The 26,494-nt window shown below is 39.0% G+C and overlaps 2 protein-coding genes across 3 annotated transcripts; one reads left to right on the forward strand and one right to left on the reverse strand.

Annotated features, from left to right (window-relative positions):
- Positions 1-3,415: 3,415 nt before the first annotated feature.
- chaf1a (chromatin assembly factor 1, subunit A (p150)) lies at positions 3,416-17,787 on the reverse strand. Of its 2 annotated transcripts, none has more exons than XM_028587384.1 (16): positions 17,497-17,787; positions 16,016-16,063; positions 15,030-15,646; positions 13,950-14,012; positions 13,544-13,788; positions 13,308-13,389; positions 13,132-13,200; positions 12,669-12,886; positions 11,749-11,914; positions 11,471-11,551; positions 10,069-10,167; positions 9,524-9,773; positions 7,785-7,941; positions 7,136-7,457; positions 6,873-6,957; positions 3,416-5,483 (listed from the first exon to the last, which is right to left on the reverse strand). In XM_028587384.1, exons 1-16 carry the CDS (start codon positions 17,561-17,563, stop codon positions 5,371-5,373), a joined length of 2,682 nt encoding a protein of 893 aa, XP_028443185.1. In that variant the 5' UTR covers positions 17,564-17,787; the 3' UTR covers positions 3,416-5,370. The 2 variants fall into 2 exon arrangements, with proteins under 2 accessions (XP_028443185.1, XP_028443184.1); XM_028587383.1 differs by having other exon boundaries at positions 15,024-15,646.
- A 1,244-nt stretch (positions 17,788-19,031) lies between these two features.
- On the forward strand, positions 19,032-24,714 carry scamp4 (secretory carrier membrane protein 4). The gene is made up of 7 exons (XM_028587260.1): positions 19,032-19,154; positions 19,756-19,782; positions 19,948-20,076; positions 20,204-20,360; positions 21,941-22,042; positions 22,735-22,852; positions 23,002-24,714. Exons 2-7 carry the CDS (start codon positions 19,776-19,778, stop codon positions 23,188-23,190), a joined length of 702 nt encoding a protein of 233 aa, XP_028443061.1. The 5' UTR covers positions 19,032-19,154; positions 19,756-19,775; the 3' UTR covers positions 23,191-24,714.
- Positions 24,715-26,494: the final 1,780 nt, after the last annotated feature.

Raw genomic sequence — 26,494 nt, forward strand, 5'->3', positions numbered from 1 at the left:
AGACAACCGACTAACCAAAAGTCTACCAGTCAGGTATACTTCACGTGGCACGTCGAGAGACCTTGTTTTAACTGTGTCGACACTTCCTCCCCTTGTTTAAAGTAAACCGACCACGTTGCTTCCACAACAGTTGGATTAAAAGTGTGGCTGTACAGTCGTGTAGAGAGAAAAAAAATATTCAAAGTAATTAAGCCAAGTAAATTTGGTCAGATACTGGACATGTATTCGGTGTCTCAGCACCTAGATTCTTTCATTTTAAAAGCTGCTGGGTGTCTGTGCACCGGCTTGGACTTGAAATGCTATTGGTGTTCGAGTTTAAGCAGTGTTTCTTTTTGTCTGTCAACTGATGGATTGGATTTGATGTGTTGTTAGTCTGGTTCGTCCTCTGCTCTGCAGTGGCCTTGCACTCCCTGTTGTACAACCGACATCTCTGTGATTTATTCATATGTGTATGAGCACAAACCGGAATCATAACTGATTGACTTAAAGGGGCGCTATGCAGTTTTGGCCATTTCTTCGCCCCTACAGCTTTGGAATAGATATTTGGCAGCTCTTATGTTTACGCGTGTCTGACTCCTCGCTCAGTCAGTCTGCCGTTTCCTCTTTCTCTGTTCCTCCGACAATGCTTTCCTAGCTTTCTGCTTCTTTTTTGCCGGCTCAGCCATGGTGTGTGTGTGTGTGTGTGTGTGTGTGTGTGTGTGTGTGTGTGTGTGTGTGTGTGTGTGTGTGTGTGTGTGTGTGTGTGTGTGTGTGTGTGTGTGTGTGTGTGTGTGTGTGTGTGTGTGTGTGTGTGTGTGTGTGTGTGTGTGTGTGTGTGTGTGTGTGTGTGTGTGTGTGTGTGTGTGTGTGGGGCTACCTTGTTAGCTGGTTCCTCCTAATGGGTGTATAGAGCTCAACAGTGAACGCCCACTTTTTTACGGCTCGGACGCTAGATGTCTTTTCCCCCATTCAATTGTTTCATTGACGTTTCGAAAATTGCTTAGATATAGAGTTTTAAAGTGCCCATATTATGAAAAAAATCTCTTTTTCTGGGATTTGGGGTGTTATTTTGTGTCTCTGGTGCTTCCACACGCATACAAACTTAGAAAAAAAATCCATCCATGCTGTTTTGAGTGAACTACGGGTTTCTGAATGTGTCCTGCCTTCAATCTCCGGGTGAGCTGGTCAAAATCTGCACGGCTTTCTACATCACTAGCTGAACACACACAAGTTCACCATAATCTACAAAAGAACTATTTACATGTGCACCCTCGTTTAGAAGAAGTCTCACGGCTAATCCTGCCTTGTAACTGACCGAAGTTGAGGAAACAGCCTTTCTTTTACTGTCTATGGAGCTAGCTGACATGATCTACGATCTGAGCTACTGCGCATGTGCGAGTGCAATCAAAGATAGTACAGAAGAACAGATGTCTCACTCTGTAGCTAAAACAGAGACCTGAACACAGGGTGAAAAGAAGAGCTGCAGCAATGTGCAGTACAATAAAAATATATGGTGTTTTTTGAAAATTAAACCATGTAAACCTATTCTGGGACAATACAATACAATTGTGAACCTGAAAATGAGCATAATATGGGCTCTTTAAGTCTGGAACTAAGCCAACCAGCTACGAGATGAATAGTGAGCATAACACATTTGATTCGCCGCAAAAAACATTTTGAAAACGGCAAAAGTACAAGACTGTGTATAGAAACTATCATAGACTTCAATGGTAGATGCTCGCTCCAGCCGTTCGTGGTTTCGTGGATACGGTTAACATTTCTATGGTAACAGTGTGTTGGACCAATCAGACGTTGCTGTTACGCTTAGGATTGTGAGTACTGTAGTTTTTCTCCATAAGATCGCAGATAAAACATGTTTTTCTTAAAACAAGGTTGATTTCATACGGATTTCTAGCTTCTACAGGAGCAGAAACATTCGTTTCACAACCACGTAGCTCGGGGTCAGTCTACCTCAGGTGGTTTAGACATTATGACTGATATTCTAAAGCTTTATGGTGAAAATCTATGGGATTTTTACTTCCGGAGTCGGCTGTGGGCGGGACGCAAAATTATCCCACTCTGGCCACGCCAAGACCCGCCCTACGAAGCAGCTCGATTGCTTGGGGTTAGGCATTTCACCTCGAGTGGTTAAGGTTAAGATAGCCAATTGGTCCTGAACAAATGGGGTTACGTTACCTTGCGTTCTCATGGACACCTGGCCAAAAAATGCTATTGAAGGCGGGTCTTGGTTTGGCCATAGTGGGATTCGTAATTTTGCCGGCGGGAAAGTGTGTTTTTTCCGCTCACAGGCGCCAGGGGGAGCGAGACAACCACCATTCAAATCGAAAAAAGTTATATAACCATTCCAATGACTCCAAAGCTGTTAAGGTAAATTAAGCTAAAAAAAACCTGCATAGTTTCCCTTTAAAATTGAGGTTCAAAACAGACATGATTTACAAGCCGTGTGCTGACAATGTGATGGTGGATTCTATACAGAAATATTTTCTTGTATGTTACCAATTTTTTCGGGATTATTTAAAACTTTATAAAACACTAAAAAATGCCCTTAATGTAAAATGCCACAACCAAAAAATGTTTATCCACACTACTAATTGCATAGGCTCACTGCAGAAACTTTTATGTAACCAACCTGCTCTGGCATGCAGGCAGGTATGAATTACATTTCTGCAGCATGGACTCGTGTTGTCTTGATAGCAGTAGTTTTAATTCATCTTGAGTCTTGTATTTTGTTTGCATCAAACACATTTCCTTGAGATAAAAAGGGTATATATTTCAAACATGGTGGGAGTACATGGAAATGCAGTTCATGGCACATACATACCAGTCCATTGAATGCAATGAGAAATCAAAATTGTTTTAATTTATCCCACAATTTTGTGATTGTTACAGTTAATGTTTTAGATCAACCCTTTTCCTCGAAACACCCCCCAATGAAGGTTAATACATTTATTTTGGTAGTGGTTTTGCTCTACATTAATCTATACCAGGTAAATCTGTAAAAGCTAATTATAGTCGCTTGTGGTTGGTTAGGATGACAACGACCTACCTCTCATTGCTTATGTTTAATACATCCCAAGTGAGTTGTACACAAATAGATCTCAAGTGTTTATAACAGAAAAAATGTTCACTACTTTAAACCTGTACTATTAGTGGCTCACCAAAAAACAACACATAACTGCCAGGTTATAATTTAATGTGCGTTTTTTTGAGGCACTTCTCTGCCACCTCATTCTGCCTTTCCACCAGTATTCAATGGAAGGACTTAAATGGTTTATCAGCATTGTAACCTTATTCAAAACAGTTAGCAGTTGTGATCTGTCCAGATGGTCTGACTTGTATTCTGTTGCTTATTAACCTGCCTGTAATAGAGATTGCTTGCATTACTTTTGTTTAATATAAAGAATTATGAGGCAAGTCAGTGTTTCACTTCAATCTTTACCTGAAGGAAAGCTGCTTTACAACTAACACACAACATAGTGAATATACAAGAACCAATACAATGCTTACTTCCCCAAATAGCCCTTTGACTGAATGATGTTTTGTGTTCTAGGGTATTTAAATGTTTTATTAAACAATGCAAGACTTTCAACACCTGCAAATTAAACATGAGGTTTCAGTGCATGACTGACATTTGATACGACACAAAAAGACTCAACTTAAAAAAAAAAAAAAAAAAAAAAAAAGTAAAAAGTTGGTCTCTGAAAATGAACACAATTGACAGCATGCCATTAAGCGTGAACAGTCTTCTAAAGTGGAAAATGGTTCTACTGTATGATTAGACTATTTTGGAGCTTTTCCAAGCTTAACGCAGTTCGTTGTTACTCTACAGATCAGCAGGAATACACCTTTTCCACCATGGATCCCAGCGGGGGCTGCTTTGTGTGAAAGCTTTCGTGTAGCCGGCCCTGCCCCACCACACTGCAGCATAATACACTCATCCTGGAGGACAACCTTCTGCAGAGGAAACCATGAGATGGGAGTTTTCCAAACAATTGTATAGACCTTTTTCACGGTAGACATGGTGACAAGTCATAGGAGAAGCACAGGTGTATTCAAACCCATTAACGATGGCTGCATTCCACTTAGAGGCCCTGGTATTGTGCACGCTGACTCTCTGAAATATTTTACTGGGACACCTGATGGAACTGAGCCATCGTTAAGGTTATCAATCTCAGCCGTGCTTTTCCTACTATGACAAGTCAAAATGTCTGCTGTGAGAAAGGTCCATTGTCCTGGAGCAGTAATCCAGCAAACCCATCAAGATTTGTCACAGGACCTTTAAAAATTAAAATAAAAAGCCAACCTTTCACATCCCAAATCACTTGAGCAGCTCTTTCAAGGAAAAAACAAAAAAAACAAATCTTCCCTTTAATTAGTACCAAATGTCAAATTGCCAAAATTGCAAGATGCCTTTACTAAATATTGACTTCATGGGTTGAATACTTCTTGTTGGACAGTCTTCGATTGGGGTAAGAAACAAAAACGACCTTATTACACCTGCAGTCACTGTTTTCACCTTAGGCACTACAGCATCTCCTATATTCTTAAATAGTAGGAGGAATGAGTGGAATATAAAAGTGCGATACTTTTATTCATGTTTAATGAATTTATCCTGTTCAAGTATTCTTGAAAAAAAATAATACAGAAAATACATATTTATAAAACATTGTGACAGTGGACCTAACTGTACAAGTACAGATCTAGCAACTACTCCAGTGAGTTGTCCAAGTTAGAAATTGCAGAATAAATGCACCTATTGAAATCAAAGGGAAATGTACAGATGACTTCAGCCTCTCATTTCCTTACTCTTAATTCTGGTGAACTATATACATTTAGACTAGAAGATATCCAATAATGTCATATATTCAACATTTCAAGAACCGTAAATAATGCTGTTTTTGATGTCTTGGATGCTTCTTCTCATGAACATTGGGCATTTCAATGCTGCTCTCGCTCCCTCTGTTCAACCCAATCAGCTGAGAGACTTTAAAGAGACCCATGCTGAACACACCTGACTGAAACTTCAATGCAAAAATCAATCAGACGGATAGTTAATTAACAATGGACAAAACTGCCCTCAATAATCAAGTCAGACACTCCTCATTGCACAACATTTTACAGGCAAGATGACTCATGACTCCTTTATATATAATTAAAAAAAAAAAAAAAAAAAAAAAGGTGAGAGGGAACTCTTAATACTGAGCAGAGGCCACCAGCTGTGAGTTGCCTGTACCAGAGTGTGCTGCTTTGCTGCTCCATCTTGATTAAAGACTTGATTCTGTCTTGGACACAGTAGAGTTCAGAATCAGGAAGGAGATATGTAGGAGGATAACGGAGTAGCTTGGTGAGAGGAGACGGCCTATCCTGTCCTCAGGCAGTGGCGAGTGTAGGAGCAGCGCAGGCCACGGGGAGAGCAGCTGTGTCAGAGGGGGTGACCTCCATCAGACAGTCTCCCTCGCTGGAGGAGTTCTTTCTCGTTGGGACTAGAATAATAGAGTAATAATTAATTAGGTTTCATTTAGATAATGAATAATAAAAAAAAAAAACATTTTAAACCGGATACTATCAAGAATTTGAACCTTAGGGCTCCTGTACACTGCCTGCGTGGCGTGAGCGTGGTGTTTTCTATGTCTTTGCACACCAGAAACGTGTCTGACGCGGCACTGCTGCTGCTAGCCTTCTCTGTACACGTCTTTCCCATTGATTAACTGGACTCAAGCAGTAGTATACTTCATGTTAAACATAAATATATACGGATGGGATTACAGCAAAGACAACGTCGGCAGTATTGACGGCAAAATAGGCTACAGAATATTTGGTTCTAAAAAATGTCATTTATTACCGGTAAATGCATTTGTGTCAAAATTACATATAAACTTTTTGTATTCTTTTTTTGCCTGGAAACACTTCCAACACGCATGCGTGTCGCGTGACAAATATACGTTGGTCCCATTTCTAGCATGAATGCGTTTTTGGCCGCACGTGTCACACAGGCACCGTGCAACCTCTAACCTGTTAACATGGGAGCCAAATAAAAACGGACACGCCACGCAGCTGACACGCTCACGCCACGCAGGCAGTGTGCAGGGGCCCTTAGCCAAACTTGTTTTTTAACTGGAATCTGCCTGAATACTGCCATTGTATCTGTATATTAATAAAAGCTTGCAGGGGTGATTAGCGTAGCCAAAGATACTCTGCACAATAGTACACTTAAGATGTGCTGGTAGGCGGATTTTTTTTTATTTTTTTTTTTTACTTTGGACGGTCTCCCAGTCCTTGTACAAAGACATGACAGTGGGATCAATCCACTTGTCTAATGAGAGGAACATGGTTCCCCAAGTTTAGGTGATTGTGCGCAAGGGGTTGTGCGGAGAGGTTATTGTGGCGGTTTGTTTTATACTTGTACTCTTCATTACGCACTACTATAACATTTCTTTCTTTTTTTTCCTGTGATTTGAACCCACCTCCCGACAGTAGGTGGATTAACTAATCAGCTTGCTTGACATGCAAGTCAGCCAAACACATTGAGATTTAGGAGGTGCACATTGGCTCCTCCTCGACCTAAAGTTAACCACAACATCCTTTTTTGCGCATGTTCAGAGATGTATACATGCATCGCCGCAGAAGCATACGTACATCAAGCTTAACTCCCAGTAAACAAAGTGAATGAGAGTAACTTAATAACGATGACAACACAAACATATCTGTATTAGGAAAATATGTCTAATTTGTTTTGTATGCGTCTAGCTGGTCTAAGTAATATGAGCTTGAGCATGAGTCTTAAAAATCATGAAAAATGTTTTAATTGTTTGAATCTCTGAGTAAACGTTACAAGTTGACAATCAGCTTTTTATTGCTCCTGTTTAACTCACTATTCTGTGTGGCAATGATGACACAGTCTTCCTCGTCGTCTTCCTCAGTGTCAGCTTGAAAACCGTCTGCCTCTGTTGCTTCCATCTGCCAAATACAGGGATTTAAGACCATTTGAGATCATAATAGGCTACAATCAGCATGTGAAACGCATATTTCCATGAGATGATAGTCTTTGAAGACAAAAAGGGTGCACAAAGAACAAAAATATGGCAGTAAAGTCTGCATGGTAATGTAAAAACATGTTAAGAGTGTGTTTCTCTACCTGCTCAGGGTCAGTACATCTCTTCATGAACTTGGTGATTGACATGCTGCCTGTGCTCTTTCTTTTGTTGGAGGATGAAGACGTGGTGGAGGAGGTCTGTGGTGTAGTGGGAGAGTTTCCCTGAGAGCCTGTGGCTGCCTGGGGTTCTTCACGGGACTCTTCTCGAGCTCCTGTGGTGAGGTAGGTCCACTGGCAGGGCACGGGAAGAGCCTCCTGCCCAAAACGGGACAGGACCTCTGTGTGCACATACCAGCAGCAGCGTCTGTAGGTTGATCGCTTCTCATAAACAGCATTGCTCTTTATAAGGCGCTTGACCTGTATTCTGATGAAAGGGAGCGGGGAAAAGTTATTTTAATAATAGACATAAAACTCAAAAGATGTATTTCTAAATAAGATATAGAGTGGGTTGTTGAAACTAATTACTTGATAGGCAAACATTTTTGTAGATAACCATAGACTGTAGAAATAATGGACATGGCATCAGTGACATCACCCCCTGGTCGTTTTGGTCAGTAATTGATGAATATTACTTATATATTGATAATACTGTTTTGTTTTAAAAGACAATGGTCCTTTTTAAATAGTTTATAAAGTTTTTTTAAAATCACATTACACAGAAAATTGTTATCACCAAATAGTGTGGCTTCACCTGGTGGGGGTGTTTTCTGCTGGGCTCTGGGGGCTGGACAGTTCAGGAGCGGTTGATGAGGAGGAGGTCTGCTGACGACAGAACTCCTGAAACTCTGTGATGATCACTTTGCTGCTGTTGAGGTTACCGTGCAGCAGAGGCAGAAGCTGGCCAAGTACTGTGGTAGAAACAGCATTAGGTTTTTTAGAATGCATTATTAGCTCATGAATAAGACAGTGTTTCCCACACAGACTATTGTGTGGCGGTCCGCCTCACTATCAACACCGGCCGCCGCACATTACGTTTTGTTATTATTCTTTTTTTTTTTTTTTTAAACGCTATTTAAAATACGTTCTTCTGCATTTCCTTTCCCTGCTCTCCTCCGTCTCTCTGTCACTTGTATCTCGCTCACATACACACACAGTTCCTCCCACCACGCGGTGTCGGGTTTTTTTTAAGCCCCCAAACGTCACCTTCCAGGCACAGCGGCAATGGTTACGTTTAAGGTTACGGTGAGGGTTAGCCTTATGTCATTTTTTACTCTTACACTGAATGTTTGCTGCTTCAATCCAGCTGAGTATTGAAAAGTATTTTCCGCGACTGAAAAAGGCAAGTGTTGAGGATGAGAACCAGCCTGAACCGGAGGTATCAGTCTGAAACAGAGCTCAAAAGTCCGACCAGTGTAATTAATTGTTATTAATTTGTTTTACAGTATTTTCAGGCTTCAACCAATGAAAGACAGGGGAGAGAAAGAGAGATTTGTTAGGCATTGAAGTAGGAGATGAGGACAGAGTCTCTCTCTCTCTACTTCCACAAATTGCTTCCTAATCTGTGGGAAACACTGTAAGAAACATTAAAGTAATTGTTAGAAACCCTAAATAACTGACAAACTATACAAAGTATCCCAACTTCCACAGAATTTAATTTTGATTCCTCTATACAAAGGGTTATCATTTATACAGGTGTACTTTTTCAACCAAACTGCAAATGCTTGTTATTAACAGAGTAAACTCAGATTACTACTATATAGAAAAAAGGGCCCAATGAGATTTGTATAATTAGAATTATTATTATGTAATGATAATAGTGACAAATGATATTGATTGTAATAGTCATAGGTGGGTTGTAATTATTTAACCAGTGTCTCATACTTTAGCACCACCATTCCACTACCAAAAGTGGATGGTCACTATATTGGCATACATTATACATAACTGTTGTAAATTTGTAGCACCATAATACACAGGATTTCTGAGAAAATTACTATAAGTTACCCCCAATTCAGATATCCCACATCAAGACAAACCAACGTAACATTTTCAATACAATGTGAATTTGATAAAAAAAAAAAATGTTTTGTCAAATACTCAATGTACAAATTGAAAATGTCGGGGGGAAAAAGTTGCAACTGGCACTGTAAAGTTTTAAGAGCAAGACAACCCACAAAAACTCAAGGCATTCACAGCCCAACATGGCATCATGACTTTGCGTAAATATACATGCCACTTTCCTAAAGCCAAATGGCGTGTTTTCTGTACGCAGTTTGAGCGATCCACGTGTAGGTCTACGCTGTATACAGCGGATGTAAACATACACCAGGTGGCGTCTTATCGCAAGAACGTGCCGTACTATCGCGAGAACGCCACACGCGCGTAAATAAAACGACACCTTTAACACGCCTGTCGACTCCCCAATGGATCATCACCTATGGTCATCATTTTCTAACTTGAATCAAAATGAATCACATCACACACACTTACATTGTGCTTCTCTCTGACTCTTCCGTGAAAGCTCCTCTGGGCTGGGGCTGGTGTCTGCCTTGGGTAAAGGCTCGACCAGACACAGAGCAAAAGGCTGGAAGAGCTGCAAACCAGGTCCTTCTCCCTCCCAGACGCAGCCCCTCACCATTGGGTCCAGCACCTTCATCTTCTTCTTGGTGGACATCAGCTCATCCCACTCCCTTGCTTTCACTTTCTGACGTAGTTTCTGCTTCTCCAGGTCACCACCCTCCTGCAAGGTTGAATGTGTATTAATAGTGACGCAAACAGGAAACAAAACGTACAAAAAAGTATTTAAAAATGAGAAAATTCCAGTCTGTCAGATTAAAGTTTCGCTCTCTCTGATCTTAGATTTTCTAAAGCCTGTAAACTAGTTTTCTGTCAGACCACTTGAATTACAATATGCTGAAAGGTTATTATGGAATGTTTGCACAACAATGCCCAAAATATACTGCCTACCACAGCCTTTAGGAGACCCAATAAAAAAATTTATTGAAAAACAACCAATATAGCAGCTCCTTCCATACCTCTTCTTCTAGAGCCCCCTCATCATCTGAAAGGTAGCCATGAGGAACAAAGAAGCCGTCATCATCATCATCATCTTCACCTCCTTCCTCCTCATCTTCCTGAAATTGATTAGTTCAGTCTTTAAAAAAAAAACTGAAATCATCATCTTCTCTCATACCAGTTTCCTTGTGGGGAAGATGCAAGATAAATATGATACGGAAACAGTGTGTACTTTGTAGCCTGCACAAGTTAACAAAAATTCTAAAAGCCAATTTCCCTCTGTTGTTTTTGTTCAACACTCTTAAAATCCTTAGTGATAGGCTTTAATTATTCAGATATTACATTTCATTCGACTACTTTGTGTGATGCAGATTCACTAACAAAGGTCAGCCATACTTAGAGTAAAAGCACTTTAAGGTACCAATTCAAACATCATGCCAATGTTTTTGTTGTCCAAGTTACATTAGCATTACATGCGTATGCAACCAGGGACTGTTTTAATAAACTCTTTGTTGGTTTTGATGTGTTCAAAGTTGTAGAGTCAGCAGCCAAATAGCAAATTTTTCAATGGACCAACCAAGTCCTCACTGTCCTTTTCAAAATATCCATGTTTGCCAATTGGTTATTCTATAAAATAGTCTCTGCTTACAAGTTCATTTTCGTGTACTGATAGAAATGGAAACTGGTGGCTGCCTGAGACATGGGAAATCTAAAAGTGTATGCTTTGGTTGGCAATAGTGCTGATTACATACCATTTGTAGATGCAAGTGTACATAGAGGTACTTTTGCATGTGTTTTAAACTATAATACAAGACAATGATGTAGATAATATGTAATGGCAACAATTACATTCAAGCATGATTCCTTATCTTCTTATGTTTTTATTTGTGCTTTGCATTTTCTCACAATACTGAAAGAGAGTTTACCTCATTCCCACATGTTGATTCTGATTCTGCTTAACTAACTTAAGCAGAGACATCAAGTCTGGAGACAAATACGTATGGGCTTTGTTTGAACCGATAAAGGTACAAGGTCACCCTAAAACTATCTCTAGTTTTCCCATGCCAGTTGAGATGTAACTGGGGGGGGGGGATTAGATGAAGTGGCTCCATGACGTCTCTTGAGATTTAGTAGTATGTGTGATTGTCACTCCCTTTTACTCATTGTGCATATAAACTCAGAGTTTCTGTTCACTCATTTGAAGAACCTTTCCACACTGAGCTGATGTGTTTTTTGTTAAACTGTTCCTCCTATATTTGCAAATATATCTTAATAAAATACAAAAACCTAACTTGGTTTAGTCTTCGACTGTCTTATTTGTTTCACTTTACTAAACTTTGAAAACTTTACTCTTACTGCTCCACTACAACTACATAGAGGAAAGGTTACATGCATGCGTTTTGACCCTTCAATGAAACTCACCCCTTCACTATGTGACAGGGATTCTCCTGGTTCTTCTTCCTCCCATTCTTCATCACTGTCCACCTCATAGTCGAACAAATCCTGTGGTGACAGAACACGGTGATTAGTGTCACAGCTATGCAAATACAATACTTGGATATAGTCAAAAAAATTCAGTCAAGTCAATATAATCCATTTCATCTAGCCTTAAAAAAAGTATTTTATGTTTAGTACAGTTGGAATCTCTTGAAGGGGGACTAGTAAACCGAACAGATTAATGCCTTTCAAATTAGTTATACCTTGTCTTGTCTGATGGGGCAGCGAGGTGAAATGTGTAAACTCTTCTTACTCCAGGTGCCCCAGTAGGCTGGACGGTAGTTTGCATGGAACTGCAGAAGCTTCATGGATCCATAACGTTTACGATCTGGCACACCATCTGGTGGCCCTTCTACTGTTATACACTCACTGCGAAAACAGTAGATATTTTATAAAAGGATTAACAAAGCTTGATAAATGAGAACAGCTGAGAAAAAGGACGAGTGATGTTCTAATGAAGATCTAATCACTATAGAGAAGCTATGATGTTTATCATATTGGTTTTGGTTTGTGAGGAAAAAGACAGTTGTGCATACTGTGCAGGTTTAGTGGTTTTGTGTAGAGATGAATAAATTTGTAGTTAGATTCAGTAAAGCCTTTTCCTCCTGCCTTATGGATACATACAAGACAGCGACTGCAGAATTGCACTGCAGTTGTGTCGTACATAAAGCACTTTGAATTGCCTTGTTGTAAGGTGCTATGAAAACAAATTTGCTTGCCATTAAAAATGGCAAGATTTATTTATTTTTTTTTTTTTTTAAATTGAAAAATAATATATAATAGTCAAACTTTGCATAACAGGATAGTGTATGAATGTCTGCAGTTATAGGGAAAAAAATGGGTTACGGCCTCACACTAACACATAGTAGAATGATCTTTATCAGTTCCACACAGAGGCTATACAGATTTTAAATCTGGTGTAAAAGAGCTCCGGAATCAGCCGATACACTCAGTTTGGGAGTTGGGATTCAATGGTAATTTGATTCAGCTCATACTGGTATTTCCTAGTCATTATATTACCGTCATGTATCATTTTTTATCAACAAAACAAAAAAATAACACAAAACTGGACACTGGCAAAACAGAGTGCACAAATTTGAATTGCCACTATTACCAGTTTTACCTGAGTGAGTTTGTCTTTCTGGGTTTGGTGGGTCCTGAGCTGCGGGGTCCCCGACTGATCCAGTCTTTAAGTCCATTCAAGTTATCCCCAGGGTTCAACAAAAAACGGTCCAGTTCCTCCAGAACAGAGTCCTCACACTGAACGCGACATAGTGGTGCCAGAGCCATGTGTTCTTTTATCTCAAATGGTGCAAACTTCCCACATGCAGCTGCAAGTGTCTGAAACGGCAAAGTTGCAGTGATGTATTATATAATCCAATTGACTATCTTTAGTTAAGGAGAGTGTAGAAGTGATATGTGTTGCAACTCAAGCAAACAACCTTTAAGCTAATTTTAGTTATGCATTAAAAGTTATGTTAAGATAATTGCAAGCTCCAATGAGCACTGTAGTTATGAAAAAAACTGTAGAGGGATAAACCCACCTGAATAACAAAAATAAAAATTATAGTGTGATATCTACTAACCTTTGGAGCCTGTTGGATCTTGGGTTTCTGCAGAAAACGTGTAATTTCAGCTTTCTCAGCTTTGAGGCGCTGTAAACAGATACACATTGGTTAACAGGCTATTCAGTAAAATGGTCCATTACAAATCTGAAACACAAAAGTCCTAGCTTCTACCTAGCTCTACTACAAAAACTTACATCCTTCTCTTCTTTCAACCGTTTTTCTTCTTCCTTAATTTGCTTCTCCTCTTCTTTTTTCCGCTTTTCTTCAAGCTTTGCCCTGGAGCAAATTTAAGCGAAACACTTAGCATTAAAAAATAAATAAATAAATCTATGTGTATGTAATTGCATTTTTAACCAACTCTGACTTATGGAACTGAAAACATTGAAATTGGATAAGTCTGGACTTAAGAGCAACATGAACCAGTACTCACTCTAGCTTTGATTTCCTTAGCTCCTCTTTTGCTTTTAACCTGTCTGCCTTTTCCTTCTCCTCCTTCTCTTTTTTCTCTCGTTTCTCTCGCTCATCTTTTTCTTTCTTCTCTCGTTTTTCCCTTTCTCGCTCATCCTTTAGTCTGCGGGCCTCTTCTTTCTTTTTCTCTTTTGCAGCTTTGGCCTCTTCCTTCTGCCGTTCTTTCTCCCGTTGCAGCAGAAGTCTCTCCTCTTGTTCTTGTAAACTCTATAAATTGCAAAACTTTCATCAGTTTCTCTCTTCTACTTATAAATGACAATGTGTGTGAGAAATACAACACATTACACATCAGGTTGTATTTAAAACTATGTAAATAAACAGACACCTAAAAAAACAAGAACGTGCAGTGTATATATCAAAAGTTCCACCTTCAAGGAGCGTCTTTTGATCTGTTTCTGATCTGATGGTATCTTGGGGGTGGTCTTTGGCTCCTATATGGATAGGGAAAAATTAAAAAAATAAAACTGATAATCATTGTCAATTGTGTTTGACTAAATGTCATCAAACCTTGTCACTGATTAGCATTATAGCTGACAAATTATTACACTGGCATTGTACTATACTGTTTCACAAATATTCTTGTGAGTAAATATCTACAATATATAGACATCCTCAAAAAGTTGTCACATTATTAACAGCGGTACCTGTCTCAGTTTAACAGATATCTGACTTTGCAAATGTGGCCTATGTCTAATGTGATAAGAGGAGGGGGGAGAAATAATCTAAAGCAGGGGTCACCAACCTTTTCTAAACTGAGAGCTACTTCATGGGTATTGAGTCATACGAAGGGCTACCAGTTTGATACACTCTTCTGAAATAACAAATGTGCTCAGTTTGCCTTTAGTTATATATGATTATTAATGATTAGTGATAGTTATATATGATTATTAATAATTAATGATACTCATCTATGTGAAGACACTGATCATGTTAATGATTTCTCACAATAATTATCAACGACAACTTAACAAGGTGGGAAACTGATAATATCAATATTCAATTTCATTTTTAGAACAGGCCTGAGGGCTACTCATGTGGTCCTTGGGGGCTACCTGGTGCCCGCGGGCACCATGTTGGTGACCCCTGATCTAAAGCATTCATTAACTAATTTTGATCAATCAATTGTTATGTGTTTTCTATGTTTAGAAATTATGATCAAGTTAACATGTTACAAATGTTATTAATAGTAGAAAGGAATCAAAATCTCTAATCACTAAACCACTAAGAGCTTATCATTTAAAAAACTACTACTTCCATCACATTTTGTATTACCATGCTGTAATTTGTGATAAACCATTTGTTTGTGTGTGTGTGATGTATCCAGATACATTACCAAACTCTTAGGAATACTGATAAATGTGATGCAATGATATTGCATCAGTTAATACTACACAGCCCTAAGAGGGATTTAATAAAAAGCAAGCAATGGGAGATGTACATACTGTAGGTGTACTAGTGGGTGTAGGGTCATCAGTCTTGGGCATCTCTGGTGAGCTTTCAGATGTGGAGCTGACAGATGAAGCTGACAGCATAGACCTGTTTCCTAAACTGGAAACGTTCTCTGACTCATCCTGCTCCTCTGGCTCACTTTCAGAATCCTGCGTTGTATCAAGCTGTGAAATAGATGCCGTCTGATTACCATCTTCTTCCTCATCCTCATCTTCGCTTTCTACTGTGCAGTCTGAAGTGTCTGTTTTAGGAGTGTGATCAACGTTGCTGGATTTCCCAAAAGATGCAGTTTTGTCTTTGCCCTGATGTTTGTCTTTTGTTAGGAGACAGGGAGAGGCGGGAGTAGGTGACACAATGCCCTTTGCGGGAGACGAAGTGTTGTCCTCAGTCAGATCTATAACCATGTTCTTATCTGAGGGGACAGGGCGCCTACGGCTCAGGAAACCATCAAGGGGACCGCGACCATTAACCAAGGGTGGTCCATTGTGAACAGGGAGTGCAGAGGACTCATTCTCCCTGTCTGAGACTCCTGATTCAGGGCAGGCATGTGCACAGGGGCGTTTAGGCAGCTGGTTCTCTTTAGGTTCAGGGTTCAGGCGCTTGAACGGTAGACGAGCTGAAGGAAAAGTAAAAAACAAACTGTGTCACTATAATGGCTGTTGTGTTGCATCTGTCTGCATAATGAAGAACAGATGATGGATCTATCACAAAGATGTTCATCAAAATGCAATCTGAGCACATCAAAAATGAAAAATATTTGTAAAAGTTCATGAATGTGTTAATTGATCAAAATAATGTTAGTGACGACACAGATTTGAAGGGTTTAACAAATGTAGGTCTCTTGCAGTAGATGGCAACTATAACCATATGAGAAGGCGAAGCAATCATTAATAGGCAATGTAAATGTAAGGTGTGTAAGAAATGGATAGTATTCAAATGATCAGTGTCATTTGACATTTGAGTGTCAAAAATTAAACATATTTACCTTGGATAAGTTTCTTGTTAGCATTCTTACTTGACTTACGATCCATGCCTGAAAAGAACAAATATCATTAAATAATACTTTACGCCAAAAATTTCACTTCGAAATATTCACATTTGGAATAAAGTCCGGGTTGTTATATTGGTCACAGCAAATCCATCAAGAACAAGTTTTGACAACTGTGGAACTGATAACAACTGAAGTTTGTTTGTTGCTGATGAAAACACAAAGCGGACTTAAAATAACAACCACTGTCAATAAAGCTTTCAGTTTACAACTCATTTGAATTATCTTCAAAATAGCAACAACATAGACACGGAGCACACATTTAATGCATTAACAACCAAGCCACTTATTTACGGTTAAGACTCCGCTTACAGCAACCCGATATTAGTTTACTACTGTAATAACCCCCATGCCATAGTATATCGAGCAATCACCCTGTATTGACGTGAAAGTCTATCGCACAGCATAAACGCACAGAGTATTATTGGTTAAGGTGTTGCATTAAATGTCACATTAGTTTGCAACGTCGGTGTGCTAACGTTACAGTGTTACAATACATGAAATGGTTGTGTTTGGTTTGCTCTCCCGCCAACCGGTGTGTTAGTAGGTGCTGTAGGCCCGGTCGAGTCCGCAGAGCAGACACTTTATAGGACTGTCAGGCAAAGGATGCATGCCAGACAACGATACTTAAAACTTCGCACTGGGGAGAATTGTTGCATTTACGTTAAGTTACTATAACCACAAGAAACGTGAGTCTGTGAAAGAACTAGCTAAGACAACAGAGCAGCTCTGGAGTTCCACCTCAGAAAACAGCTTTATGTGAGGTGCTACTGTTAACCAACTCACGAATGCTAATGCGATTAGCTTGTCTGCTAACCTAACAAAATGAGCTACTGCTAGGCACCTCTCGGGGCAGAGCCTATGGGCCATAGCTATGACATAGCAACGGTACGTTAACAGAGCAAGCAAGCCGTGTAGCCAAGTTTGCCACTAACGTTAGGTAAACAGGCTAAAGTCTCTCTAACCCTAACTTAATGTTAAGGCCACAGCCTTGTGACAGGAGAACCATGGTAGTTTGAGGACTAACCTACTTTAACGTAACGTTAGTGTGTCTCATTTGACGTTAAAGTTAACGACTTAGCGTTGGTAACATGATAACATTAGCAAGCCGGGGCAGCAAGTTAGCTGTACATAGCTAGCTGTAATGTTTGGAAAGTTATCGCTGACTTAATATGAATTAGTTAACGTTTGCCTCGTAACAATGTCACTAACTTAGCTAGCTAGCTAACGTTAACTGATGTCGGTAGGAAAACGAGGTTGCAAAATCAGCAGACATTTGTCTTTGTCATTCTTTTGTGGACACTAACTTGTAGTTCAGACTACGCTGCGTTCATAATATAATAATAGACATTTAGTCAAGCTGATAGAACCATCTGTAAGCTTGCTAAAAAAATGGCATTAGCTAGCATTAAAGTTACCTCTTCTGCGGGGAGTCGATGCTGCCAGATGTCCGTCCACAGATGGGTGGTTTTCCGCCGCCAACATCCCAACCACTAAGCCGGGGCTCCTCTAGTTTGCGATATTCTACGGTAAAACAACGGTACAGGTTGCGAGAATGCCCCAACAACGAACCAAAATAGTATGCGGTTATTTAAACGACATGTATTTCTTATTTATTTCACATAAAACATAACGCATCCTCTTTCCGCATCTCCCACATACTCCAGTGTACCCCGCTGCCTGCCTCGCGCTCCCTAGTCGGAATTGGCGGGAGTGTGTCACTTGCATCAATAGCCGTCGCTGATTGGTCAAAGGGAAGTCTCTGCTCACCGGTGGAGGCGTTTGTTTTTAGCATCTGCGTTGCACGTTGCTGTTGTTTCGTATAGTAAAGCTTCTTTGAACATAATGCAATAGCACTAGAGTTTGAAATGTGGCGTTATACTTGAAATTTTCCTTAGCAAGACGAAATGTTGTGAGCTCATATAATTCAGTGGTCTAAATCTTTTCTTTAATAAACATACTATCCACCCTGTTCGGGACACCCTGTGCTATAAACCAAAGGATGTCAGCTGTATTTTACAGGGCACGCCTTCTGTCCGATTTTGGGCTTTGTGATTGGCCTTTGGAGTTTGACTTTCAGAAGTCAGGGTTGCCATGTTGATTGTGGGATAGTAAGAGTAAAATGAAAGAAAGGAGTCAGAACGTCAGATTAGGCTGCTGCTTTCTTCTGGACGACTGTTTACTTAACAATACTTATCAGGCATAGCACATGTTATCCCCAATACATTTGTAGATAATGTATTCTAATACTACTTTTACACATTTTGAAAGTCTAAAAACATGGATATGTCACCCACTCTCTCTCTCACCACCCACAGTTTTGTTAGTATCAGTGATACATGTTCATTTACGGCAAAACAAATTTCCACCTAGTCCAAGATGATAATGGCCTGTCCTGAACTGTTTTTTTCTTTATACACAAGAGAAACAAACAGATATATAGATAGTAGAAATCAAGAACAATAGAAAAGACAAGAGCATATTATATTATATTAAATTTAGTTATGCCTGAGTCTGTGTTATGTGCATCCACCCCCAGCAATTATGTTAATGCAATATGCATTAACATCATTTAAATGTAATCATCTAATTTAATGACTTTTTTGTTTTTTAGATATAATGATGCTATAACTGCTGAAATTCATTAATAAAGTGCATGAAAGTTGGCTTTGTTCCTGACCATTATAACAAATAGTTGTATGGTATACAGCACGTTATTTTCAAATAAAATTAAACTATAATTATAATATAGCATCACATATTTATTCCAACATTCATCTGAAGTTTCTTTTTTTACAAAGTTGTCTACATCCATCCAGCACATGACAAATACTCTTCTTCTAGGATCCACGGGTGTATAAGTCACACGTTTCCCGTTTACCGCTCACATTAATCCTGGGACTTGTAGTTCTTCAAGCTCCCGAGTGCGTTGAATATAAACTTATGAGAACTACAAAATGTTACGGTGTGGCGCAGCCGCAGTATGTTCGATAGGGTCGAGAAACTGTCGGGAGAGCGCATCCTGAAAGATTCCTGCTGTTGTCGACGGTAACGTGAGGAGATCAACGCTATCCCGGTAATATTGACATATCTATATAACGCTTTACGTTGACTTGAAGCAACAGCGTCAACGTTATACAAACAGACACTAAGCTGACCTCTGCTTCTGTTAACGTTAACGTTACAGGGCTGCCGACGCGCTTTAGCTAGTTGTCTGACGTTAATGTTGCTGTAGCTATAATATCACATACATGATAACTTCACACAGGTATAGTTACAAAAAAAACTGGACAATTTCATGTTTTTTGATGAGCATTAGTTTGACCAAAGTTGGAATGTGCAGCCGGGGAAAGCAACCGGTTTACCGTTAGTCACTAAACTGGTTGACGGTTAATGTGATAGTATGCTAATCAATATTAGCAAGGTTATTTAGCCGTTAAGCAAATGAACACAAACTATACGTAGTATTATCTAGCTATATAGCAAAAAGACACGTGAAATTGGTTTATAAAAAAAGTCTCCTGTCTGTATGTATGCTAGACAGGAAACTTTTTTTATAAATTAAGTAAATAAATAAAGGAAAGTAAATAATAAAGTATCTCTATCTAGCTATATATCTATAATTGTATCAAAATATGGATGTTAAGTGCTTATTTCTGTATATTCTTATTATCCAGGAAAGAATTGGGATTTCAAAATGGCAGGTTTGTCACTTTTTTTCTTCTTTTTTTTTTTTTTTTTTTTTAAATCTATCTATCTAGCTATACACTCCACTTTTCCACATTCGTCTTTCCTCTGCCCTGAAATAAAGCATAAAATAAAATACTCAAATGTAAATATGACAGTAATATTATTATATATTATTCCAGAAAGGGTGAATAACTTTCCTCCGCTGCCTCAATTCATGAGAATAAAGCCATGCTTTTACCACAACATTGAAGAGGAAATTCCTGCACCCCACCAGCAGTTGGTTCGCAGAGTCTACACACTTTGGATGAGTGCGTGTTTTCACATAGATGTCCTAACTTTTTTGGAAGAAGAACATGCACTGTTAATGTTAAAACATTAATCACTGTCCTTCCTCTCCCTTTCGCGTCCGTCCACTGTCCTCTCTCTCCCCCGCAGTGTATTCTGGCACACTGTGCATAAATGTGATCTCCTGTATTGCTTGGTGGGCTGGGGGTGGAAATGCCACAAACTTCGGCTTTTCCCTACTCTGGCTCATCCTCTTCAGCCCGTGCAGTTACACCTGCTGGTTCAGACCTCTCTACAAAGCCTTCAGGTTAGTTCCCATCTAGTGAAAGTAAAATAAAATCTAAAATATAATATCAGACACACAAGTATGAGATATCACTTGTTAAAAAATACACACATGCATACGGGCAGAATACCAAACATAATTAGCAATGTTAATATAACAACAAGATTTAGGCAATAAAAAAAAAGAAAAATCATATTGCAAGAGTAACAGAATTGAGGAAACAAAAATTGGTTTTAAGCCTAGATTTGAAAATCTCAACAGAGTCTGCCTTGCGACTTTGCACGTGGAGTTTATTTTTTAAAAAGTGGAGCTCAATGAGCTTTTGCTCTACTCCCAAAATATTTTAAGTTAAAGCTAGGAACAGTTAAATAACCAGCATCAAGAGAATGTGAAAGACATAATGGAGTATACAAAGCGAAGAGAAGACAAAAGATGTATGAGTTAGTCAATCCATTCAAAGCAGCATTTTGTAAATCAGCCTTCACTTGTATTGGTAGCTAATGCAAAGAGATCCAGAGAAGTGTTTAATGATCCAACTTCTTAGAGCTTGTAGGGCCTCTCGTTGCTGTCATGGGTAGGCGAGAGAGAGAAGAGCATTACAGTAGGGGGAAGATGCGACTGACAGGAAGACCACATAGTAGAAGTAGGTCAATGGCGTTGGTTCAGAGACAGCCTGAGAAATCTCTGCGTCAGTGATTGTTATAAAAGCTCTATTTAGCGCATTTGATGTCTTTGAAATTGACATTAAAAAATCCCCAGTTATAATTATGCAGTCAGCACCATTCCACAAGATCTGATACGGAATTACTTTCAGAGTGTTGGAATGCGTAAAATGAATGATTTATCATTCTGTAACTTAAGGAGTATAGATTTCTGTCAGATAATTCATTACCGATCCATTACCTACCCTCCATTTTATGCCAGCTTTTTTTTTTCAACATTGTTAGGGTATCTGCGTGTCTTCAAAAGTCTTTTAAAATCATTGAATTTACCTTCTTAAAAAAAAAGGCCTTTACAACCTATTCAAAAGTTTTAACATTTAATTCGCAAAACGTCAGGAGTAATGTCAGCTATGAAATGTTTTTGTATCCGATTAAGGGCTGCCGGGAAGCGTCACACACCTATAAACTAAAAGTGGGATTGTTCAGACAGTGTTTGAGTCAAGCCTATTAAAAGCACTGTCACTAATGGGGACCACAGGAGCTTGGAGCTTCATCACCTCATAATCGACAAGGTTCCGTTTTAGAACAGACTTGAGGCCTATCTGGGTCCAGGCTGTGTTATTCAGTAATATCATTAGGAATTGTTGTTATATAATGCTGGGAAGTATTGGAAATAATGTGATATAATGATAAATGGTTCTAAGCCAGATTGCCCCTACTGATTTGACTTTCCATTGTACTTTAATACTTTGGACAGTATGATTTGTGAAACAAGTTTGAAGTTGTGTTCTATGTGGTATTAAAGACCAACATGGTAGCCACACGTTGACAACTAGTAGGAAGAAGCAGAATTGCAACAAAAATAAAGCAACTCTCGGCCTGTTTGCGTTCTGCTGTATCACCCCCTTTTTTTTTTTTTTTCTTCATGTTTTTTCATAGGGCTGATAGCTCGTTCAACTTCATGGCCTTCTTCTTCATCTTCTTCCTTCAGTGTGTCTTGGCCCTCATCCAGACTATAGGCATCTCTGGTTGGGGAACATGGTGAGTTGCACCAAACCCACTTTGAAGACTTTGCACATGTGAACTGCCAGTTTTATTTTTACCAGTGAGTGGGTTTATAAGGGCTTCTGTCAAATGATCAAGGCCGCTGGAAAAATGTGTTTTCTATCAGACTTGCATTTTCACTCATGATGAATCGAGTAGTCATACACTATTTGCAGCTTTTTTACATTTTTGTTTCTATTAATTGCTGTTTCTGACTTGGCAATTAAATATAAATGGTGGAGGAAAGCTTTTAGCCATAACCTTAAAACTAGGTGAGGCATTCTTTAGGTACGGTATGTCTAATATTTAGGTACAATTGAGTTGCAGAAAAACTCACCTCCGTAAACACTGAGGTTTCTAAATTCTGTCACAAATGTGTCACACTCTCACTCAAAATAGTTTTTGAAGGGTTTTTCTTAAAACTGTTCTAAAAGATTATTCACATTTGTACAAACAGGCTGACCTTAATTCAGAATTTTGAATAACACTGTTCACTCATGATACCATGTCATCTAAATTCAGTTTTACACCGATCATCACAGTAGGCTGTTAGCCCCTGCATCTGTTTCCTCACTGCTTTGTGGCTGATTAGTAACTTGTAAATGTTTTTTTATTAAATCCACTTTGCTAGTTGCATACTGTACATGATACACTAACCCGTACTACTCCATCTCACCAACACACCAAAGCGGCTGGATTGCAACAGTGATGTTTTTCAGCACAAATGTGGGCTCCGCTATAGTGATGCTTATCACAACTCTGCTCTTCACTGTGGTGACTGCTTTAATGGCACTGGTTCTCATTAAGGTGAGTGAACCCGCTGCGCTGAAAACACACATTTGCATTTCGATTTGATCCCTCACAGTGTATAAATCCACACCCAATGCTGGATGGAAACGGACACAAAGACACATTACGAACTTCTTTTTTTCTCCCACTTTTCTTTCTTGCGGCAGGTGCACAGAATGTACCGTGGAGGCGGCGGTAGTTTGGAGCGCGCTCAGGAAGAGTGGAGCACTGGGTTGTGGAAGAGTGCACCAGTGAGGGAAGCAGGGTTTAACGCTGTTGCTCAGACGGCCCAGGGCCCCAGCTTGCCCCAGTACCCTGCCGCAGTGCCCAGCTATCCCGACAACAGTCACTGGTGATAGCGGAGAGTCGCCTCTAGATGGAGACAGATAGCTGGTCGTTTCTGTGGTGCACAAGAACACACTTCAAAAGCACCATCATCTCTCTCTTACATCACAAAATGCATAGACATGTTTTTTTGAATGAGAGGATAGGATTGCTATTATAAAAAAAAGTGTTTCCACTAAAGCTCATTACTACACTTGTAGTAGAGGGTTATCTCCAAACTATGCCATTCCATTTCAACTTTTGTTTACATATAGCTTATTAAAAATGAATAAGAGAGAGAACTACAAATTTTATGGTCTAAAGTCTTGCGACTATGCACGTGGAAACGCGAAGAGAGTTTTCAGGATAGCAGTATGTGTAGGATGTGTGCCTTATGGATAGAATGCTAGAAACAGTAGTGTACTGAAGAACAGGGTGTTTTTTTTTTTTTTCTTTTCGCAACAAGAGAACATCTGCAAACTGCACGATTTTTAATCTGGTGGAATTCTTTTCTGTGTATGAGGTGTTTTCTGTCAGGAGTTGTTTATTTTTGATACGCTGTGCTTGGAATCTCCATGCTTGCCTGCTTCGGCTGTGCTTTCTTGAAATGCGCCTTAATACTACTCGCAGATTTTGTATGAGAAAAATATCTTGCTTGACTTTAGCCTTAACAAATTCTTTTTTTTTTTTTTTTTTTGTTAAACTGGACTTATGCTTCAATGAAGCAACATATGGAAACATTTTTCAAGTTGTTGCCTTGGTGCGTAATCCTCTTCTGTGATTTCTCACTGAGCACTGATGTGCCAAAAACACTTCAGCCTCTTTCCATTATTTTGAAACTGGAAAAAGTCACACCCAAAGTATCGCGTTGTACTCAGTTTCTGTAGTTCCAAAGCTACACTGTTTGCTTTTAGTGGTCAGCGCCCGGCCCTGAAAGAACCTTATCTGCTGTTGTCGATGTTTTAGTTCCTTTTACTTTCCCACAGATAGACTGAATTTCTGTGTTTGGTGACTGCCGTGTGCTTGCATGCAGCCTATCATGGGAGTGGGACTAAACAGGATTCTCTTATTTCAAATGAACTGACCTGTAACCAATACAAAACAACTCAACTGGCTGGCTGAAAGATTTACTGCAAATGGATCAGCGGTGAAGTGACATATTGCATTAGAGTAGTCGCAGTGTGTTTAAAACATGACTGATATTCAAAGTGTGAACTCATTTACTGTCATTCCAACAAACATTGGGAAATAATCTTATTAAACCCATTGAATGTGGCTTTTTAATGCAGGTAATCTACTGTAGCAGCCAAAATTTTATTTTTGGCTTAATGATCCAAAAAGTCTATATGAAGTATATAAGCACCGAGCGGCAGTAAAAGGTGCTTCACCGGTTGATTTATTTTCATTTTCTTGTTACAAAAGTGTCCTTCATGGCCAACTGCCAAGATTAGTATTTAGATTTTTCTCTGTTATTTGATAAGTGACCAGATAAAATGGATAGAAGTTGAAGTAACCTTCAAATATTGCAACATTTCAATAAATACTATTATTCCCAACGTGTCTGTCTGTCCTAGGATACATTTTAATGGTTGGAATTTGTGATGATAATCTGAGAAAAGCCACAAAAGTATGGAATATAGCAATCAGATCTGTGTTTGACTTCAGAACTCAAAACTGTATATCCTACTATCCAGTCGTGTTTGGTAATCTTAGCACATCCAGTTTCACGGCGCAATGGTTAAGTGTTAAAGGTTAAATTTACTTTCCAAACACTCTGTTGTTTGAAGTTAAATATGTCCTCTGTGGCATTAGACAACTCTTTCCAAGCTCTTTTAAAACAAACATGTAGAAAAATACAGTAGCGCTGTAAAGATTAATCGATTAGTTGTCAACTATTAAATTAATTGCCAATTATTTTGATAATCGGTTTGAGTCATTTTTTATGAGCAAAAAATAAAAGATAAGAATTCTCTGATTCCAGCTTCTTAAATGTTTACTCCTTTATGACAGTAAAAGGTATATATTTCAGTTGTGGACAAAATCCATTTGTAGACTTCATTTTGGGCTATGGAAGATCAACATTTTTCACACAACTAAAACACTTAATCGATTAATCGACAATGAAAATAATAGTTAGCCTGTAATACAGGCTTCAACGTCAACCAGCTGCCAGCCGGTTCTGTGCGCCACTTGGCCCATGTGTGGTCTGGTTGTCCATTTTGGGGCCTACTTTTGCTGCGTTTCTTTTTTTGTATCTCGTGTCCTTAGTGTAAAATCTCTTACCCTGGCAAAGAGATGCTGCTGTCGTATTGATTTATTCAGAAAAGTGAGTCAGAACTGTTCAAAGAAACTGTGTGTGCGATAAAGAAGCCTGTGAGCGGTAACGTACCAGACAGCCTGAACTAAAAGTAAGAGCTCATTAAATCTCAGGAGGAAAAGTAGGGCTAATGAACAGGAGAGAGGGCAGCTAAAAAACTCCGTATAAGCTCACTGGCTTTTTTTTTTCTTTCTTTTTTTAAGAACAAAGAAACTGAAAACAATCATTGGCGAGTGGTTTGCCTTAATTCCACAGTGTGTGTGTGTGTGTGTATATATATATATATATATATATATATATATATATACACAATATATATATACAATATATATATACAATAGGAACAGACTAGTATTAATATCAACGGAAACCAGTTAAAGTTGTAATCTTTCTATTAAAAAATCTCCTGCCCTCTCTCCTATATATATATATATATATATATATATATATATATATATATATATATATATATGCCCATGCTAGACATGAAAACACTTTTCTGCATCAGCAATATTCTATAAATGTCTCACCTGATAAGATCAATATATAGCCTCTTCCTTATAAACTGCTGAATAACTGAGCATAGACCCACTTCAACCCTTTCATTTCTACAGTACTTGTTTGAGATAAAACATAAAGCGGCTCCGAGCACTGTTAATGACAGAGTGTGAAAAACAGCAGATTCAGGCTACGTTCCTGTAATTTAGTTTGGTCTCAGACTTTTTCGACAAAAACAAACACGCCTGAGGTAACTGAATTCGGTGTGTGTGTGTGTCTTTCTGTTGATATCATCCCGTCACACAACCCACAGGAGTATCTGTTGGAAACCTCAAGAAAGGAAGCGTGTCAGTTGAACTTCCAGCATCGCTTACACGTTCACTGCTCAGCTGTGTTAAAGAGAAGGTAATCATTACTGACAGCTAGACACACGTCAAACTCCCAATAAAGTTTTTTTTAATAATAAACAAGGGCAGCATTTTTCAAAAGATTGACACCAAAAACCCAAATTATTATCTGTG

This window comes from Perca flavescens, chromosome 9, assembly GCF_004354835.1.
Source record: "Perca flavescens isolate YP-PL-M2 chromosome 9, PFLA_1.0, whole genome shotgun sequence".
Classification (NCBI taxonomy): domain Eukaryota; kingdom Metazoa; phylum Chordata; class Actinopteri; order Perciformes; family Percidae; genus Perca; species Perca flavescens.

What these genes read in the sequence shown, in the direction of transcription:
- chaf1a (XM_028587383.1), bottom strand. Translation starts at nt 17,563, where the DNA reads ATGTTGGCGGCGGAAAACCACCCATCTGTGGACGGACATCTGGCAGCA. An exon ending in TCAAAAGACGCTCCTTGAAG is followed by an intron (nt 13,789 to 13,949) that starts GTGGAACTTTTG and finishes TGCAATTTATAG; the next exon opens with AGTTTACAAGAACAAGAGGA. An exon ending in GATGTACTGACCCTGAGCAG is followed by an intron (nt 6,958 to 7,135) that starts GTAGAGAAACAC and finishes TGTATTTGGCAG; the next exon opens with ATGGAAGCAACAGAGGCAGA.
- scamp4 (XM_028587260.1), top strand. An exon ending in CCTCTCTACAAAGCCTTCAG is followed by an intron (nt 20,361 to 21,940) that starts GTTAGTTCCCAT and finishes GTTTTTTCATAG; the next exon opens with GGCTGATAGCTCGTTCAACT. An exon ending in ATCTCTGGTTGGGGAACATG is followed by an intron (nt 22,043 to 22,734) that starts GTGAGTTGCACC and finishes AACACACCAAAG; the next exon opens with CGGCTGGATTGCAACAGTGA.